Source organism: Hemitrygon akajei, chromosome 5, assembly GCF_048418815.1.
Source record: "Hemitrygon akajei chromosome 5, sHemAka1.3, whole genome shotgun sequence".
NCBI lineage: Eukaryota > Metazoa > Chordata > Chondrichthyes > Myliobatiformes > Dasyatidae > Hemitrygon > Hemitrygon akajei.
Genome location: NC_133128.1, coordinates 181,290,059 through 181,310,921, shown reverse-complemented (window position 1 = coordinate 181,310,921; position 20,863 = coordinate 181,290,059). Strand labels below are relative to the sequence as shown.

The 20,863-nt window shown below is 40.1% G+C and overlaps 1 protein-coding gene across 14 annotated transcripts in view; it reads left to right on the top strand.

The window, feature by feature from the left end:
• The window catches only part of baz2ba (bromodomain adjacent to zinc finger domain, 2Ba), a 253,351-nt gene that overhangs the window by 112,602 nt on the left and 119,886 nt on the right, over window positions 1–20,863 (top strand). For all 14 annotated transcript variants that reach the window (XR_012099099.1, XR_012099098.1, XM_073047374.1 and 11 more), the window contains 4 exons: window positions 1,873–2,037; window positions 7,157–7,338; window positions 13,376–13,618; window positions 19,391–19,783. Coding sequence is in view for 12 of the 14 variants with exons in the window: in XM_073047374.1 (XP_072903475.1) it covers window positions 1,873–2,037; window positions 7,157–7,338; window positions 13,376–13,618; window positions 19,391–19,783 (983 nt within the window). In the remaining 2 variants the exon portion in view is untranslated. The remainder of the gene's footprint in view (window positions 1–1,872; window positions 2,038–7,156; window positions 7,339–13,375; window positions 13,619–19,390; window positions 19,784–20,863) is intronic.

The following is a 20,863-nucleotide window of genomic DNA, read 5'->3' as shown; positions in this document are numbered from 1 at the left end:
CTGAACTCCACAGGTTCACCGTCTCCTGGCTAAAAAAAAATTCCTTCTCATCTGTTCTTAATGTATGTCTCTCTATTCTGAGGTTGTACCCTCTGGTCCCAGTCTTCCCCAATACAGGAAACATCTTCTCCAGATCCACTGTAGGCCTGTCAGTAATCGATAGGTTTCAATGAGATCTCCCTCATTCTTCTAAACTTCAGTGAGTACAGGTTCAGAGCCATCAAATTCTGCTCATATGTCAACCCTTTCATTCCCAGAATCATTCTCATGAACGTCCTTTGGATCCTCTCCAATGCTAGCATTCATTCTTTGGGGCAAGCCTGTTTTTGATGGAAAAAGAATTTCAGGATGTATATTGTATACGTTTCTCTGACATTAAATGCACCTATTGAAAACTGCTCATGGCGCTCTAAGTGCAGTCTGACTAATGCCTTATAAAGCCTCAGCATTGCAACCTTGCTTTTTTTTCTAGTCCTCTTGACATGAATTGCATTTGCATTGGTCTAATTCTGCTCTTGTGTTTTATGGCCTTACAATAAAAAGACAGGTGTTTTATCTCCTGTATTTGCGTTAAAAAGTTCTGTACAATGGGAAATGGTGGAGTGGGTTGCCAAAGAGCAGACCAGGAAATTATGGAATGAGCAACTTCCATGAAAAAGCTAACAGAGGAGAGGACTGCAGATGCTGAAATTTGGAGCAAAAAAAGTTGAGCTGTTGGAGAAACTCATTTGTAGAGGCAGCTGTGGGTGGAAAGAAACAATTTATATTCCAGGATAAGATCTGTTAGCTGGAGTGAGAATAGTGGGAGGTCAATATAAAGAAGTGGGGGTTGGCAGTAAGTGGATCCAGATGAGCAGCGGTTGATTGTTAGTTGGACTTGGAAGAGGAAAGGATGACGATGGTGACAGGCAAAAAAGAGATAAATAGCAACGACAAAGTGCTGTAGATTATGAAGTCTGATGCGAAAGGAATGTGAAGACTGGAACCGCATAAAGGAGGAATGTTGGATCCTTGTAGGAGCTGGCAGAAAATACAAAAGATAACCTGTTGGATTATAGCGAGGAAAGTTAGGGCCAGAGGAACTCTGTTCTCACTCTTTCCAAGGAGTAAGAGTGGGAATCAGCAATATGTGGTCATTGGCTCTAACAAGTTAAGAAAGAAGGAAGACATTTCAGCAGCACAGTTTTAAGTATGCAGGTGCACTTTTTGAGCTAAAATGGAGAATTTCATTAAAAGTTTCTTTGGTACTTCGTTTCACTGCCATTTTGTACAGTGTAGTATGAATGTATATAAAAAGTAAATTATTTAATAATTGCAGATATAATTTTCCTCATTTGAACAATGTTGCATGATTTATAACAATACACAAGTGAGTTACATTATATTTATCTGTTTGCTAAGTCATAAAAGGCAACACAAGTGGCATCATAATAAACATTATATTAATTCATCTCCAGGCTATATTCAACATCAGGTGTAAGAAAGGGTATTGCAAATTAAGGATTTCTTGAAGTAGGCATGACTTACAATGTCTCCAATGGATTATGTGTTGTTTATTGTTTATCGGGAGAAATTTCATAAGGAAATAAATACAGAATAATTTAGCATACATTAACAATCTTGAATAAGAGTGTCTCAAAATATACCTCGTATGTCAAAAAAGAATGTTCATTAGATAAATTAATAACATTGATTGCTTATCTGAAAATAAGTTGGAGTTGGGGTTGAGAGTGCAAGAGGTTTCTGATTTTCTGACTTCTCATTAAAAGTGACTGGTTTGTTTAAACCCTAGTAATATAAAAAAGTTGTATAAGACTTGAAAAAAGTAAATTGTTGTATAAAATACAAAGATGTTATCTTTGTGTTATGAAGGCACTGAATGGTGGCGAGCTACAGACACTCAGGTTCGTGCAGGAACATTTTTCCCATCGGGCATGTTAAGAATTCCACCAGTGTTCGCTGCTTCCAGTCCAAACCACGATTCTAATCCATTCCATTCCCGAAACACAAACAAATTTGGTCGAGGGACACAAAAAGGTGAGTGATAGCAGACCATATTTCCTTAAAGTATATAGTTACATAGAAGTTAAATGCAGTCTCCATTCTTTGAAATATGTTGTAAGTTGGTGTCTTTTGAGCAACTAGATTTTTGATTATTGGGTTAAATTAATAATCCATTGCAGTATGAAGATTTAAAATAAATCCTTGTAATTTATAATCAGCTCAACAATAAGTTTTTAATATCATGCAAATCTGTTGAATCAAGTTTTTGATTTTTTTATTTGAAGAAAGCAATCTTGGAATACCAACTAGATGTACTTTGTGAGAAGCTCTACAACCCAGTTCCTTTGGTAATATTAATCCTAAAACATTTTACCACTTTTAATAAAGAAAGAAGTTGGGGGCTTCATGGTGCCCCAACAAAGCTGAACATTAACTCAAGGGTTTATTTAATTTGGTCTTTAGGGGAAAAAATTAAACATTGTAACCAAACAAAGTGTAGGAATTTAAGCTCTGGTTTTGAGTCATTGGGTGGTGGGGTGGAGATACCTCTCTACCAAAGGTGCTCTTTCCCTCCACTAGCCTGCTGGTCACACTTGGGCAAGGTGTAGCATCAGCCTAGCCCCTGATCAGGGTCACGTGATATGCACCAGCACCTGCTCTCATGGCTTCACAAGTCTTTGTTATGTGACCACTGATGCCAGCTAGGCAATCTCCGAAGAGTATTGATAATGGCTGGGGTCTCCAGTCTTGTAAAGACACTGCCCGGAAGAAGGTAATGACAAACCGCTTCTGTAGAAAAATTTGCCATGAAAGATTCTGATTTTAAGTCATGCCATAATCAGATGAAAGTAGATTATGAAGTTGTCGTATGTACTTCAGTTTGTGCAGCTTTCCAAATGTTGTGGAACACTTTCCTTACTTCAGCTTCATCCTTCCCAAATTCTTAAGTTGAACACAATACTGACACAGGAATTGCTTTCTCAGAAAACTCTGCATGTTGTACAGATCTGCATAGCCCAGAATGTGGCATGGTAGCAATAGTTACTGAGTTGCAGGTTGCCATTTAAAGGAGAAATTCTGCTGGCAGCAGCAAAGCTTACTGATTGTTTACAATGGCACTGTAGATGCATGTGAACAGCATTGTTCCCTTTGATGCTGACAATTATCTAAGGGGGTTGGCTTGTTTGGAGTTGAAGGTCACCTTCTGGTAAAAGCATAGGAGTCAGCTGCTTAGGAGTTGGTCATCAAATCATTGCAGTCATCCAAAACACTTGTATGTGGTTGCAAGTAAGGAACATGTTGGCTGACAAGAAGAGCAAGGAGAAGATAGATTGGCTTCTCAATTTTGGATAGATATTTTTATGCCGTCCATTAATCATGGCTCAAACCAGAATTAGGAATTACCACACCCACTTCAAGATGTTATTGGGAACATTGTCTACATTATGCTTTTCACACTTTTTTTTTCATTTTGTATGTGTAAAACTCGATAGAAAAAGACTGAAGAAATGCTCCTAATAGGCAGTGTATGAAGACTGGCTCAGGCAGAGTGGGCCCAGGCTTCCTGTGCTTAAAAAAAATAATAATTGTGATTTGGCCATTTTGTTTTTCTCCAAGATATAAATTTGAATTGTCCAGACCTAAATTGATGTGGTGACCTAAATCTCAAGAGATGAAATTTTGTGAGTGATCTCCAGTGATCCTCTGATCAACATACCCAGTCAAATCTCTTCAATGCTGTTGTATAAAATTGCTTAAGGTGGTGGACAACAAAGAACTTCTGGAAAAGGTGGCTCACTAATATTCTCAATAAACACTGAGATCTGTGCATCAATATGAAGCATAAATGAGTTGTTTTTAGACAAGCCCTGAGAAGGATATTCCTTCTCAGACTTTACCTGAGTCTAACCATAACAAATATAAATCTTGAGCCAACCCTGTTCGTTTTACATGACATCTGGGACTGGCTCAGTGTTTCTCAAAGAAGTGGTTCAAACTAGCTGAATTCTAGAGCTCAGGTAATAGTCTGCCTTGACATCATATCATTTACACTGAATGTGGCTCCAAAGAATTGCCAGGAAAGGCCATCGAGGATCAGAAGACAGCTTATTGAGGGCTGAAGCCACACCCGCTATCTCAGCCCAAGACAAGATAGCATCATTAATACAATTATCTTCAGCTACTTTATTAGCGACCATCTCTCCAATATGAAGACAGCTGATGGGTTGTTTTCTAATGATTGCACAGTGATGATTTCTATTTACGGTTCCTCCAGATAATTGAACATTATATGCCCACCTCCAGCAAGATCTGGAAAGTGCTCAAAGCTGTGGGGATGTACGACAAGCAACAAATATCTCACAGTGCCAGATAATGTCCATTAGCAAGGGTCTAATCACCTTCTTGTGATAATGACTTGTGACTATTGATCAGAGGTGCATCTGGATCAGCTCGGGAGCTGGGGATTCCCTAAAGGATCCATATCAGAAGTCACTTATTGGGAGTCCAAAGTTAATCTCATGGCTAGATGGGTGCAGCTCCTAAAACACTCAAGAACATTAATATCATCTATAGTGAAGCAGTAATTTTGATCAACAATGCACCTCTGTGGCTGATTATTGACTTTCTTCCTCAAAATATGCAGCATAATATTTTCACTTTGCAAAATATCGATTTGTTGAGGCTTCCTTCCTAGGACATCCACAACTTGTGCTCTACAGCACATCAAAGGACAAAAGTTACAAGCGTGTCAAAGCACCAGCCATTCAAGCTTATTTCTGTTAGACGCTACATGACTGTAAATGGTTGCATTTTCAAGTGCCAAATAGTATTTTGGAAACTGAAGCATATTATCAGAAACAGTTTTAATATCACTGGTATGTATCGTGAAATTTGTTAACTTAGCAGCAGCAAACAATGTAATCCATAATAGTATAGAAAAAATAAGTCAATCACAGTGAATTTGATATATAGTTGTATTCATAGGTTCAATATCCATTTAGGAATTGTATGGCAGAAGGGAAGAAGCTGCCGTTGAATTGCTGAGTGGGTGTCCAGGTTTCTGCACCTCCTTCCTGACGGTAACAATGAGAAGAGGGCATGTCCTTGGTGATGGGGGTCATTAATAATGGATGCCACCTTTCTGAGCACTGCTGCTTAAAGATGGCCTGAATACTAGGGAGGCTAGTATCCAAGATGGAGCTGACTAATTTAACAACTTTCTGGAACTTTCAACCCTGTTCAGTAGTTTCTGTTTACCCCCCCCCATACCAGACAATGATGCAGCCTGTCAGAATGCATATATATGTCACGATTTGCAACCCTGAGATTAGCTTTCTTGTGGTCATACTCAGTAACTGTATTGAATGATAACTATAGCAGAATCAGTGGAAGACCACCCAACTTGGGCATTCAAGAAGAAAATGAACTGTGCAAATACAAAAAATAAATAAAAAAATAATTGGAAACATGAGATGAAGACTTCTTGTAAGTGAGTCCATTGGTTGTTGGCACATTTCAATGATAATGGGGCAAGTGAGGTTAAATGAAGTTATGCCCAAGAGCCGGATAGTTGAGGGATAGTAACTGTTCCTGAACCCTATGGTGAGTCCTGAGGCTCCTGTACCACCTTCCTGATGGCAACAGTGAGAAGAGAGCATGTCCTGGGTGATGGGGGTTCCTTTGATGGTTGCTGTTTTCCTGTGACTGCAGTTCATGTAGAAGTGCTCAGTGGTCGAGAGGGACTTTCCCCTTGATGGACTATCAAGTTGATAGCTGTTTTTTTTTTTAACTTTGTCTCTAGTTGGGGAAGTCCTTAGCTACTAGAGTCGCTTTGCAGAATTGTAGTAGTACATCATAGTTAAGCTACATCAGCCTTGGAATGCTGATGGTTGCAGTGAAAGTTTTAATTTTCTTTATTCAAAATTCTAGAATTCCTTCTGAGTAAATAAATACTTCAGTGAATTCCTGCTCTGTACCCCTCACTTTTCATGCAGTACTTGCCACCCCTTTAAGTTAAACATACATAAACTCAGCATTCTGTAGATGCTATCATTCTGAAAGATTTTTACTTTTGTGCATGAAATAAGGTGATTCAAGAGTTTACTGAAATAGGATACATAATCCTATTGATAAGCATTTCATGCAGCCACTCCTTGTTTCTACTATACACTGAAAATAGAACTGTGGTTTTACAAACCTTTGCTTCAGGCTACATCCACACTAGACTGGATAATTTTGAAAACGCCGGTTTCGAGTAAAAATGATAGGCATCCACACTATGCGTTTTTGGAAATATCTCTATCCACACTGAAACGGAGATTTCAGCGAATCTCCTCCTCCTGCACATGTGCAGGACGCATCTACGGAAAACAAACGACATGTTTGGTGTCGAATCTCGCCGTAAAAGTGCGCGTTTGTGTAGTTACAGACTAGAAAAACTTTAAATGACGGACAGCTGTTGGCTCTTGCGCAGGAGAACTTAAAACTAAAAAAAATATATACTGGAGCGTACGGCGGCAACCCACAGGGAGTTCACGGACAGATTGACCTGGCTGACGACGAACATTGAAAAACTGACTAACTCTTGCATTAATAAAGCACCTTGTTAAATGTATAAAACATGTCTGTGTCAGTGTTATCTTGTATTTCCATACAATGTTACATTAGGCTGTTACACATCTATTGTCAGAGAAGTGCTTGCATAAATGATAAACCACCTTCATACGAGCAAGGACAGAAAACAGGGCAAAGTGAGTGTACTTATTTATTCAGTAAGTTATGGGTCAAAGTATTTGGTGAGTACATTTCTAACTCTTCTGGCTTCAGTCTCTTTGCCGTCTGTTCTGAAATTGTTAGGTTGAGTTCAAGAAAACAATGAAATAGTGCGCTGCCGTTTGACAGCGTTTTCAGAAGTCTCCGGTTACGCTGTCCACACTGATCTGCCTGAGCAGCGTTTTCAAAAATAACCCACCCTGGAAAGCGTTTCTGAAAAGCTCCGGTTTCAGGGGACGAAAACGCCGTTTTAGTGTGGACGGAGGGTTAAAAACGAAGAGAAAAAGCTTTGGTTATGGATTTATCCGGCATAGTGTGGATGTAGCCTTAGTTATACAAAAGTTGGTGCTTTTCCCACAACTTGCAGTTTCTTTTCAAGGTATGAATGGATCATTGAATGGTAGCAGCATTACTGCCGTATCAGGAGTCAGCACATCTGGATTGGCTACCATTGGAATGATTTCGTCTGGACAAGCGCACGTGACAGTTTCTGGAAAAAGTCGGAAATGCATTCTTGAGCAAAGTAGACATTCAGAAACCCAAGATAAGGTTAAAGAAAAGGTATGAAACTTTTTGATTTGCTGGATTACTGAAGATGAGATGTTGGCTGTCTTGAGACAAATTAGGGTATTTAAATCCCCTGGCCCTGACAAAATGCCCCTTAAACCTTCTGAGAGGCTAATACCAAAATTGCCGTGGCACTGGCAGAGATATTTAAAACATCTTTAGCTGTGATTGAGGTGCCGGGGTCTGAAAGATAGCTAATATTGTTCTGTTCAAGAAAGACTAAGGAGAAACTGGAAAATTATAGGCTGATGAGCCTGATATCAGTGATGGGTAAGTTATTAGAAGGTTTTCTAGGGACAGAATATACAAGTTTTTTGATTAGAATAGGGCCTGATTGGGGATAATCTACTGGGCTTTGTGAATGGTAGGTCACTTCTACTAAATTTTCTTGAGTTTTTTGAGGTGGTTACCAAGAATGTTAATGAAGGAAAGGTGATGGATGTTGTCTACATGGACTTCAGAAAGCCTTTGGCAAGGTCCTGCAGGGGAGGCTGATCAAGAAGGCATTCAGGATGAGGTAATCAATTGGCTTTGACTTTGGTTCAGTGAAAGAAGCCAGAGAGTGCTGGCAGATGTTTTTTTTTCTCTGACCGGAGGCCTCTGACTAGTGGTGTACTGCAGGGATTGGTACTGGGTCTGTTGTTATTTGTCATTTATATTAACAATCCGGATGACAATATGGTAAACAGGATCAGCAAATTTGCAGATGACATGAAGATTGGGTGTGTAGTGGATAATGAGGAAGATTATCAAAGCTTGAGGCAGGATCGGGACCAGATGGAAAAATGGGCTGAAAAATGGCAAATGTTGTCTAATGAACCGGATTTGATAAGGGAACTCAAGGTAAAGGAGCCATTAGGAGGTAGTGACCACAATATGATAAGTTTTGATCTGCAATTTGAGAGAGAGAAGGGAAAATCGGAAGTGTCAGTATTACAGTTGAACAAAGGGGACTCTGGAGCCATGAGGGAGGAACTAGCTAAAGTTGACTGGAAGGATACCCTAGCAGGGATGACAGTGGAACAACAGTGGCAGGTATTTCTGGGAATAATACAGAAGGTGCAGGATCAGTTCATTTCAAAGAGGAAGAAAGATTCTAAGGGGAGTAGGGGGCGACCATGGCTGACAAGGGAAGTTAAGGACAGTATAAAAATAAAAGAGAAGAAGTATAACACAGCAAAGATGAGTGGGCAGCCAGAGGATTGGGAAACTTTTAAAGAGCAACAGAAGATTACTAAAAAGGCAATATGGGGAGAAAAGATGAGGTACAAAGGTAAGCTAGCTAAGAATGTAAAGGAGGATAGTAAAAGCTTCTTTAGGTATGTGAAGAGGAAAAAAATAGTTGACCAAAGTTGGACCCTTGAAGGCAGAAACGGGTGAATTTATTATGGGTGTTACGTAACCTCGTAACCAGGTAACTTACCAGCAAAGATAGCGGGATCAGCTGAGTCGGATGCTACTATTTTCAAACGTTTTTATTTATAAAGGGGCACAAACGTATGGTTAATACAAAACATTCAGATCATATACGTCGTCACAACTCAATCTAAAACACAGGTATAGTAATAATCAATCAGAAATAAGCTCTATCGTTGTCTAGGGGATAATACTGAGTCCAATTGAAATATAAAGAGTCACTCAGAAGTCTGCAGGCTTTTCCCTTTTGGGAACCGCTGGGGTTTCACGTTGTGGAGAGAGAGAGAGATGGTTGAGAAAGGATAAACACTTGCCCGTTGTCTTTACAGAGCAAATCCTTGGAATCAGGGGAGCAGGCTTCCCCGTTGTTAGTTAAAAGCGGTCTTCCATTGGTTCCAGCCACAGATTCAAAATTCGGAATCTTAACGCATGTGGCTTCCTTCAAAATGGCTTCCCGCTTCCACGGGAATCGGTATCGTGCTTCCTTGGTGTCTCCTTGGTGCGTCTGAGGGTTGTCCCCCCCTCAGACCCTCCTTTATACTTCTTCACGAGATCGCAGGTGTCAATCAGGTTGCAGGTGATGCGATCTCTCTCTCAACCAGCCCACTTTGCCCGAGGGCTTTTCACGTGGTCTCCATGAGACAATAGTCAATGTTGCCTTTATTCTGCTTCTCGGGAGAACGTGGTCTTCTGCACGTCTCCCTCTCTCTCTCCCATTTCCTCTGTCTATTCAGCACGTCTCTCCCCCTCTTGGGTCAGTTGACCCCCCCTTGACTAGGGCTCTTGCGATTCTCACAAAGGAGGGGGCCGAGGTCATAACATGGGGACCATGGAAATGGCAGATGAGTTGAACAGGTACTTTGGATCTGTCTTTACTAGAGAAGACACAGACAATCTCCCAGATGTAATAATGGCCAGAGGACCTAGGGTAATTGAGGAACTGAAGGAAATTCACATTAGGCATAAAATGGTGTTGGGTAGACTGATGGGACTGAAGGCTGATAAATCCCCAGGGCCTGATGGTCTGCATCCCAGGGTACTTAAGGAGGTGGCTCTAGAAACCGTGGACACATTGGTAATCATTTTCCAATGTTCTATAGATTCAGGATCAGTTCCTGAGGATTGAAGGGTAGCTAATGTTATCCCACTTTTTAAGAAAGGAGGGAGAGAGAAAACAGGGAATTATAGACCACAAAAATACAACTGCAGATCCTGTGGATCAAAGAATACGTACACAACACTAGAAGAACTCAGCAGGTCAGGCAGCATCTGTGAGAAAAGAGTAGCCAATGTTTTGGGCCGAGACCCTTCATCAGGAATGGGAGGGAAGAGAGAGCCGAAGCCCAGTAATAGAGATAGGGGAGGGGGTAGGGCCTAGAGGCGCCAGGTGGAAAACCAATTAGAGGAAAGATAAAGGGGGAGGGGGAGGGGATAAGCATGAAAGAACTGTAGAGATAAAGAAGAAGAAAGTTGAAAGGGGAGAGAGGCAGAGAGGGACCTGGGGGGGGGGGTGGGGGGAGGGAATTACTGGAAATTGGAGAATTCAATGTTCATACCACCAGGCTGGAGGCTACCCAGACGGTAGATGAGGTGTTGCTCCTCCAACCTGAGTTTGGCCTCATCATGGCCGTAGAGGAGGCCATGTATGGACATATCTAGATGGGAATGAGAGGCAGAGTTGAAGTGGGTGGTAACCAGGAGCTCCTGTCTATTGTGACAGACGGAGCATAGGTGCTCGACGAAGCAGTCCCCCAATCTGTGTCGGGTCTCGCCGATGTAATTATAGACCAGTTAGCCTGATATCAGTGGTGGGGAAGATGCTGGAGTCAATTATAAAAGATGAAATAGTGGCGCATTTGGATAGCAGTAACAGGATCGATCCGAGTTAGCATCGATTTACGAAGGGGAAGTCATGCTTGACTAATCTTCTGGAATTTTTTGAGGATGTAACTATGAAAATGGTCAAGGGAGAGCCAGTGGATGTAGTGTACCTGGACTTTCAGAAAGCCTTTGATAAGGTCCCACATAGGACATAGGAGATTAATGGGCAAAATTAGAGCACATGGTATTGGGGGTAGGGTACTAACATGGATAGAAAATTGGTTGGCAGACAGGAAACAGAGTAGGGATTAACGGGTCCTTTTTAGAATGGCAGGCAGTGACTAGTGGGGTGCCGCAAGGCTCGGGGCTACAGCTATTTACAATATACATTAATGATTTAGATGAAGACATTAGCAAATTTGCAGATGACACAAAGCTGGGTGGCAGTGTGAAATATGAGAAGGATGTTAGGAGAATGCAGGGTGACTTGGACAGATTGGGTGAGTGGGCAGATGCATGGCAGATGCAGTTTAATGTGGATAAATGTGAGGTTATCCACTTTGGTGACAAGAACAGGAAGGCAGATTGCTATCTGAATGATGTCAAGTTAGGAAAAGGGGAAGTACAACGAGATCTAGGTGTCCTTGTTCATCAGTCAATGAAAGTAAGCATGCAGGTACAGCAGGCAGTGAAGAAAGCTAATGGCATGTTGGCCTTCATAACAAGGTGAGTTGAGTATAGGAGCAAAGAGGTCCTTCTGCAGTAGTACAAGGCCCTGAGACCACACCTGGAGTATTGGGTTCAGTTTTGGTCTCCAAATTTGAGGAAGGACATCCTTGCTATTGAGGGAGTGCAGCGTAGGTTCACGAGGTTGATTCCTGGGATGGTGGGACTGTCATATGTTGAAAGATTGGAGCGACTGGGCTTGTATACACTGGAATTTAGAAAGATGAGAGGGGATCTGATTGAAACATACAAGATTATTAAGGGATTGGACATGCTAGAGGCTGGAAACATGTTCCCGATGATGGGGGAGTCCAGAACCAGAGGCTACAGTTTAAGAATAAGGGGTAGGCCATTTAGAACGGAGTTGAGAAAAAACCTCTTCACCCAGAGAGTTGTGGATCTATGGAATGCTCTGCCTCAGAAGGCAGTGGAGGCCAATTCTCTGGATGCTTTCAAGAAAGAGTTAGATAGAGCTCTTAAAGATAGCGGAGTCAAGGGATATGGGGAGAAGGCAGGAACGGGGTACTGATTGTGGATCATCCGCCATGATCACATTCAATGGCAGTGCTGTCTCGAAGGGCTGAATGGCCTACTCCTGCATCTATTGTCTACTGGTATTTAATGCAGATAAGTGTGAGGTTTTGCAGTTCGGCAGGACAAGTCGGGGTGAGACTTTCACAATTGGTAGTAAGGCTCTGAGGTGTGCAGTTGAACAAAGAGAATCAGAATTACAGATGCATAATTCCTTGAAATTGGCATCACAAGTAGGTAGGGTAGCAAAGAGAGCTTTTAACACATTGACCTTCATAAATTAGTATAAGATATGGGATGTTATGTTGAAGCTATACAAGATGTTAGGCTGGATTTGGAGTATTGTGTGTCATTCTGGTCACCTATCTATAGAAAAGGTATCAGTAAGCTAGAAAGAGTGCAAATAAGATTTACAAGAATGTTGACAGGATTTAATAGAGAAAGGTTGAATAGGTTAGGCCCTTATTGCCTGAAACACAGGAGAATGAGGAGAGATCCTGTAGAGAGATACAAAATTATGAGGGGTATAGATAGGGTGAATGCATGCAGGCTTTTCTCCTTGGGTTGTATGAGACTAGAAGGTTTAGGGTGAAAGGTGAAATACTTAAGTGGAATCTGTGGGCAACTTCTTCACCCAGTGAGTGGTATGAATGTGGAATGACCTGCCCACAAAGTGGTAGATGTGGATTAAATTGTAACATTCAGGAGAAGTTTGGATAGCTATGTGGATGGGAGGAGAACGGAGGGATATGGTCTGTGTGCAGGTAGATGGGATCAGGATGGATTAAATGGGCCAATGTGACAGTTTCTGTGCTGTGATATATAACGACTCTCATTCTGTATTGATTTAATAACAACATAAGGAAAAGTGTACCTCTAGTCAGGCTAAGAGGTGTTTCTTGTGGTATTTGCAATTATAAACTGAAATTTGTACGCCTCAGCTGTTTTTCGGTTTAACTTGTGATGACTCATTATAGCTTATTGAGAAAATGGACATTTATTTATTCAAGAGCTCATGGTCTATTAAACATGATGCTTTTTGATTGTTATGATGGTCACTGAGTGTACTTTGTTATTGATTCTGAAAGATGTACTTCAATTGTTGATTTTAAAAAAATACATCTTGCAGAAACGATTTGATACTTTTTTGCTTTGATGTTGATAGTGTATTTGCTGATAGTGCTGCCCCTCAACTTAATGGGCTCCATTAATTATTTTCAAGATGAAATTTGCATATACCTCTTTTCAGACACCGACTGTGAGAGGTTTGGAATACTGTGTTGCTTCTGCAAAAGGTATTTTAATGGGGAAACATATGGATAATTTTTCCAAGATAACTCTGTCAGCAGTTTCAAATCTTTTTAATTAAATTGGTGAATTTAGAGTTGTGGGAGCAGGTTGTTCACTAGTCAATTGATTTTGTGAGTGTTGTGCAAGTATAGAGAGATCAGAAGGTGCAATCAGTATTTTAAAAGAAATCAAATGCTTTCATCTCTGAATGTGATTTTTCTTTTTCAATTTGCAATATTCCTACTAGAAGCCCAGAAAGAGAGCAATTGAAAGCTCCAGTAACAGTGAAAGCGAATCAGGTACATCATCAGATTCTTCCAGCGAAGGCTTGAGCAGCAGTGATTCTGATGACTTTGAGGACGATGATGATGATGACGATGATGATGATGACGATGAGGATGAAGATGATGAACATAGTATTGGAGAAGATGACAGTGAGGAGGCTGATTCAGATTCTGAAACTGAATCCCCACATTCAAAGAAGGCAAAGGTAAAATTAGAGATCATTTCCATAAATTGGTCTGTTTTTTGATTTTTATCTTTGGACTGATTATTTTGTTTAAGGATGAAATATGTTGAACTTTCAAATGATTGTGTTGGAAATTCAGTTTTTCTTCTGCATTCATAGTAACCTGATTGACATCCTCATCCATGAGTTTCAGAACATAATTATTTATCTTAGCTTGCTAATATTCTGCTAGATGTAACAGGTCCAATTTCTTATTTATTTGCATTCCTTGCTTTCTTCTATTAACCAGTTTTCAATCCATGCCATTGTTGTTCTCAATCCCATGTCCTCTGACCTTCTTGACCAACCCTCATCTGAGATCTTCTATAGAATCTTTTGAGAATCTATATACCCAACATCAATTAATTCCCTGATTTATCCTGCTTAGCAAAGAACCCAAATAAATTAGTGCAAATCTTAGTATTGATCCAACATTTTTCCCTGCTACTGATGTCGGACTAAATCTGTGATTTGATCTTTACTCTCTCCCTCCATAAATGGGGTCACACTTGCTATTTCTCCTCCCCCAATTTACTGGAAACATTCTGGCATCTTTTGAGTTTTGAAAGATGACTCTCACTGCATCCATCAGCCCTACAGCCACCTCTTTAAAACCTCTGAGATGCAGATGATGGAATCCTTGGAATTTATCGGCTTCAATCTCATCAATTTCACTCCTGCCTTTTTTCTTAAATAAGATTTACCTTCAGTTATTCATTTCCACCTTTGTACTTTGCAGTTTATCGATTGCTTTTGTAAAAACAGGTGCAAACTTTTCTTAGATCTTTGTAGGAAATTCTTTTGTCTCATCAGTGAAGAACTAATTTATGTTTTAGTTAAAGATGCAGTACAGTAGCAGGCCCTTCCGGCTTAATGACTCCACACCACCCAATTACATCTCCATGTGTTCAATTAGCCTAGTCCCCCATACATATTTGGAATATGGGAAGAAACTGGAGCATTCGGTGGAAACCCATGCGGTCTTGGGGGAAGCATATAAACTCCTTACAGAAAACTGCAGATTTGAACTCTGGTCGCTGGTGCTGTCATACCATTACACGAGCTGATCTGCTACGTTACCACCCCAAATGTTTGCTTTTGCTGGTGCTTTGATTTTTGCATGCGTATAGAAGCTTTTATAGTCCATTATGATATTTCTCTCCTGTTAATTCTGATATTTAATCTCTGATCAATTTCTTATTCTTCCTCTGGTGTATCTTGCAACCTTTGATTGAACAGTATCTTTTAATTTCAGCTGACAGTGTACTACTTTATCTTCAGGGTGTTTGTGGCTGTAAGTTTTTTTTGGTTTACTAATTTTTAATTATCTTAAGTGTTATCCATTGCTGGTATACTATCATACCAGTTTAATCTAGTTTTGAATCACCCAGTGCCATCTTGTTTCTTATACTTATGTAATTTTTTGGGTTTCTTTTTAAGACTATGATTTTGGATTGAAGTGCATCAATTTCAAATTTGTTGTATAATTCTTGTATACTAATAATCTTCCCTAATGACTTGTTGGTCATTTGGTTATAAATAAATAATTTCTTGTAAGGCAATATTAGACCTGAAATGGCTTTCCTCTAGTTGGTGGTTCTCAACATGTTGATCTTAAAAAAAGAAAACAAGCTCTGGTACAATCCATAAATTTCAAGAAATATTACAACTATAGGTCAGTAGCTTGGAGTTGATTCATTTGCTTTTTTTTTTGTGAATGCTGCGTATCTGAGGTATACCCTTTTAAATTTCTTTGAGCCTTAACCACTATTTGCTGTTTGTCTTTATTGTCTTTACCTGTTTTACTTGCTACTTTTTAAATTTCCTTTCCTGGTTTTGTTTCTGCTTGTGTTCCCATCTCCCTATCAGGCTAACTTAAATTCCCTGTAAGGATATTGAACCAATGTAGCTGAGGTGTTACCTGCCCAATATGTACTCGTATGTTTAGAAATATTTCTAATTCTGGATTCTCAAAGCCTTCTTCCTGGTTCCTCTTTCCAGCCAAGCCTTCATTTGTTGATTTCTCCTATTACTGTACATTTTATTAGGTGACTCTGGAAATAATGCTGCACTGTCATTGAGATCTTGCTTAATTTTGTTTTCATTTCATTTTCATTTTCAAATGAAAATGAAATAATTTTGTTTTAAGCTCCCAAAAATCTGCTTGCATGGCCTCATCATTCTCTTTATCACAGCTTCCAGTTGCTTGCCTTTGTGGGATGTAGTGCAGCCAGTAATGGGCAGCTTCAATCCTGGCACTAAAAAGGTACTGGACCAAGGGTTCCCAACGTTTTTAATGCCATGGAGCCTTACCATTAACCGAGGGGTCCGTGGACCCAGGTTGGGAACCCCTGCACGAAGCCATCATGAAATCATGCCCGTAACCACAGAAAAGGACTGTTCTATCTGGGATGCTATGGCTTATTAATATACACACCACTTGTTGATTCCCCATGCAGATCCAGAAGATGCATCACCTGCCCTTTTCTACATACTCTGTTTCCATCATACAATGTCCCTGATGAAAGGTGGACTTGAATGACTACTTAATCCTCCCATTGTAGTATTCTGATTTCAGGAAGGCAATTTAGAATATGTGACTGCTTTAAAGGACACCTCCATTTATTCTGAAAGCATGACCTTAAGCATGCATTCCCACATCACTTGAATCGTTTGAGTCTCTTCCTTTTGCACTGGTCTGTAATTGTTCTTTTGCGCCCTCCTAATGAAGCTCATTGGAAGTTAGAGAACAACGCCTCATCTTTTGACTGGACGTGTGACAGTTTTCCTGATTCATTCTGGAATTGCACAAATTCAGATCCTGAGCATTTCTAGTATTTCTGTTTCAGGCTTTCAGCATTCTCTCCCTATTTCTTTGGATTTTTTTATATAATAGTTGGCTATCTTTACCACAATTCCACTTGTCTATAAGGAGGGAGATATAGATCACCCTTATTGCTTAATTTCTTCTATGTGCCCACCATAGACTGTAGATTTCATTCTTCTTATGCCACTTTTCTTGGCATTTTAAAATGTACTGTTTGTTTTCTTCCTGTCTAGTTGTAACCTTGGAAATATTAGGCTCCTGCTTCTTCAGTATTTTGTTCCTGTTTTCTTTCTTTAATATGTTGACTTTAGGACAAGAAGAAAATATATTAAAATTGCATGTAGAATCATATAAAGTTATACTGCATTGGGAGATCCTTGGCTTATTTTGCCAGTGCAGGCTCCTTGAGGCATGCCCTCTTGAAAGGAGCTATTCTATCTGTTTTCCATCATTAATTTAGGCAATATATGACAGAAGCTGTGTCAAATTTCATCTTCCATATAAAATGTCACTTCTGTTCATCCTGCATCATTCATATGGTGCATTTCTGCAACTGATTACATTTTCTGCTGTATTCAAACCTAATATGATTAGGAATGTCTCCATCAATTTTCCCCACGACTTTGTCAGTTGTGAGGAACCTCCCTAGTCTTTCCACATGAACATAGGTCCAGTAACACACGCAAAATGCTGGAGGAACTTGACACCAATTAACTTCCCAGCACTTTACTTCACCCCTCTCACTCTCCCATATCACCTGCCATCTAGTACTGCTTCCTCCCCAACTCCCATCTTCATAGTCTGACTACGCCCCCCCTTTCCTTTCCAGTCCTGAAGAAAGGACTCAGCCCCAAACATTGGCTGTTTACTCTTTTCCATAGATGCTGCCTGGCCTGCTGAGTTCCTGCAGCATTTCGTGTGTTGCATTGTTCCAGTAAATTTTTGCCATATGTTAAATCTTCTCTGTCCCTCCTCATGGATGTGCCTCTCTTCCATCTGACTCCAACTGGGGCCTAAATGGGTTATTTAATAACAAAAGGCTGAAACAAATATATAAAAAAAGATATTTTAAAGATAATTGACTACAGGATTTTGGAGGAGTCAGGAACCGGATATGGAAGTGTAGAATGTTCAGTATCATGAGTTGGAGAGCATTGCCTGAAAAAAATCCTTAAAAAAGGGGGGGGGGGGGGGAATGGTCAGCATATTTGGAGAGCAACATGGGAATTGGACTAATATTATAATTCTTTCAAATTGCTTGTATGTTGAGTCAAGTAATATCCTTCAATCACATGTCCATCTCCTGGCCTTCAAGTGTGGCTTAGCTACTAAGCCCAGTGGAACCTTTTGTACTGGCAGAAAAAAGGGCAAAGGTGGGCTATTATCACCTTAAAACCAGTCGTTTTAGACAGATTTGGTTTGTCAGCTGTGGTTGGCAACTCATCTAGAAGAAAGAAAACTCTGATCTGAAACCTCTGCTGCCTTGCAGCTTTACCCACTCATGGGAAGACTTGGGGAGTAAACCCCAAGGGAAGAATCTGGAGCTAAGACAGTCCTAAGTTGAGTTCAACACTGACTGGTAACTCCTGCAACGCTGCTCCAACCAAACTGTATCAATTCAATAGATGTGTGGAAAGGGGGAGCTTGCTACATGGGCAACATCTGACTCTCCATATCATACTGCCCAGACTTGGATATCTAGACAGCTAGGACGCAACATCCTTTGTTGACCCTGACCGCCGGAGGCCTTGCTCATATGTTGATTGAGCGGTTCTGCTATTGGATTGTATGCAGAGGATATTTGGAAGATGAGAATGGTTTTTTTTTAAAAAAAGTGGTGGAAGGAGAGTAACTGGGATAAAGCCTTAGCATAGGTTCTGTTTTATAAAACTGAAAATCCAGGTACTTGCCCAGAGATTGACACAGGTCACTGCTGACTTGGAGGACAAGGGAGAAGATGTACTCGAAAATAGATTCCTCTGCATCCAACATTTGAGTTATAAAAACAAGGAACTGTAATTTTTAGATGGTAAATAGATTTCACTATAGAAAAAGTACATTATTGAGCTGATGCATTTAAAGATATTAGCTTGGATAAAACACACGTTGGTTAGAATGGTCCATGGCATTATCTGCATGTACACCTAACTTTTACACTTAAATGACTATTCATACATTTTGAATCTTATTGGATATTGTTATTTGAATCGCTGTTGTTGACCGTATCAAAGATGGTGATGAATGAGCATACAGGAGGGAGATTGAAAATCTGGCTGAGTGGTGTCATAACAACAACCTCTGAATGTCAGCAAGACCAAGTAACTGATTATAGACTTCAGGAGAGGGAAACCAGAGGTCAATGAGCCATTCTTGGTCAGAGGTCGAGAGGTTTAGCAACTTTAATTTCCTAGATATAACTAATTCAGAGGGACATGTCCTGGACCCAGCATGTAAATGCAATTGCAAAGAAAACATGGCAGCATCTCTACTTCCTTAGGAGTCTGCAGAGATTTGGCATGTTTTGACAAACTTCTATAAATGTGTACTAGAGAGTGTATTGACTGCCTGCAGTATGGTGTGGTATGGAAATGCCAATGCCTTTGAAAGAAAAATCCTACAAAAGGTCGTGGATTCGGGCCAGTGCATCACAGGTAAAGCCCTCCCAACCATTGAGCACATCTACATGCTATTGGAGGAAAGCAGCTTCCATCGTCAGAGATCCTCAGCACCCAGGACATGCCTAGATCAGATGTGCTGATTCCAGTTACTTCATAAAGTTTCATATTTACTTTAAAGTGGATATTTGGAAAGTTAAGTTTAAGAACATTACTGAGCATAACATATTTAAGAGACCTAAATATTTAAAGGACCTGTAATTCTTTAAGAATAATTTTGTCTTAATAAATGAATTTAATTTTAATTTGCAGGGTTTGATGCACAGTATGAAAGAGTCTAAAGAATTGAGCCAAACTGCTTGTGACCTTAAATACTCCTATGACAAAAGAATGAACCAGCATTTGCATCTTGCCACAGATTCTCAAACTTCACATCCATTCCAATCCCAGCAGAAACAACCTCCAGTTTTGTCGCAACTTTCCCTCATTTTCCAGAGCTCTCATGCAAATGATGAGTCTGGCAAAAAACAACAGAGTGTCATTCAGTCCACTGGGCTAACAGTTGGGATGAAACCTGTGCCTTTGGTCAATCAGGGAAGGAAAGAATCTTCTCCAAAACCAGCTGGTGCTTTACCTGAACTTAAGGCAGGGAATATATGTGTTCCTGAAGAACTGGGGTCACCACATGATCTTCGTTTGAAGCAGGCAAGTTGATGCAATTTCAATAATAATGATTTCAGTTCTTAAAAGCGACGAACCTTCAAACTAGGCCAAAGCTCATTATTTAGGCCACAGGCTCATTATTCCTTTCTCTGGAAAGGAATGAATGCTAATTTGATAAGAAACAGCACGGTATCCAAAGTTCATATTTTAAAAGCTTTGAATTGAGCTTAGAGCTGATGCATTAATTTTTATATGTTAGAGTTACATAAAGTCATAGAGCGCTTCAGCACAGAAACTAGCCCCTCATCCCATCTAGTTGATGACTTTTGGCAATCTCCACATTTTGTTATTGGTTTTCAGATTTATTGAAATATTTGTAGATATTCTTATTTAATTTGTGTTAATGTGGATCTTATGAGATTATTTTTGAACATGTTATGCAATGCCGACTGAAAGAATCATCATAGATCTGTTAGTTTGTCATATGACTGCATCTTTTGAAATATTTATGTATAGACACTGTCAGTGCTGTCTATGTAACTCTGGAGGTTTGTAAATTTATTTTTATGATTAGGATATACCTCATGTAATAGTTTAGAAAAATTCTCCTTCTAATATTTCTCTCCCGTAATGTTGCCTGTATGTGATGTGTTAATATTAGTAGGCTGTGAACAGCAGATTGACATCTTGAGATACACAGTCATTATCAATCTGTGATATTATTGCGTTTTATTGTTTAGTTTTTTGCTTTTTAAAGAAATGATATTAATATGATTGCTTGGGTAATGTCTCTACCAAACGAGGTGTAAGCTGCTCCTTGCCACCACTGGCCTGTAGGTCATCCTTGGGCAAGGTCTAGCACCATCTTAGCACTCATCCCTCTCTTCACCCCCCCCCCCCCCCCCCCCCCCCGACAGATCAGGGTCACGTGAAGCCATGGGAGCAGGTGGTAGATGGTCATATGAGCAGCTGATGCACATCATAAGTCCTGGTTATGCGACCACTGATATCAGGCAAACAATTTCTGAAGAGTATTGATAATGGTTGGGGTCACACGGCACGTCATGCCCGGAAGAAGACAATGGCAAATTACTGCAATGGAAAAATTTGCCAAGACCAATC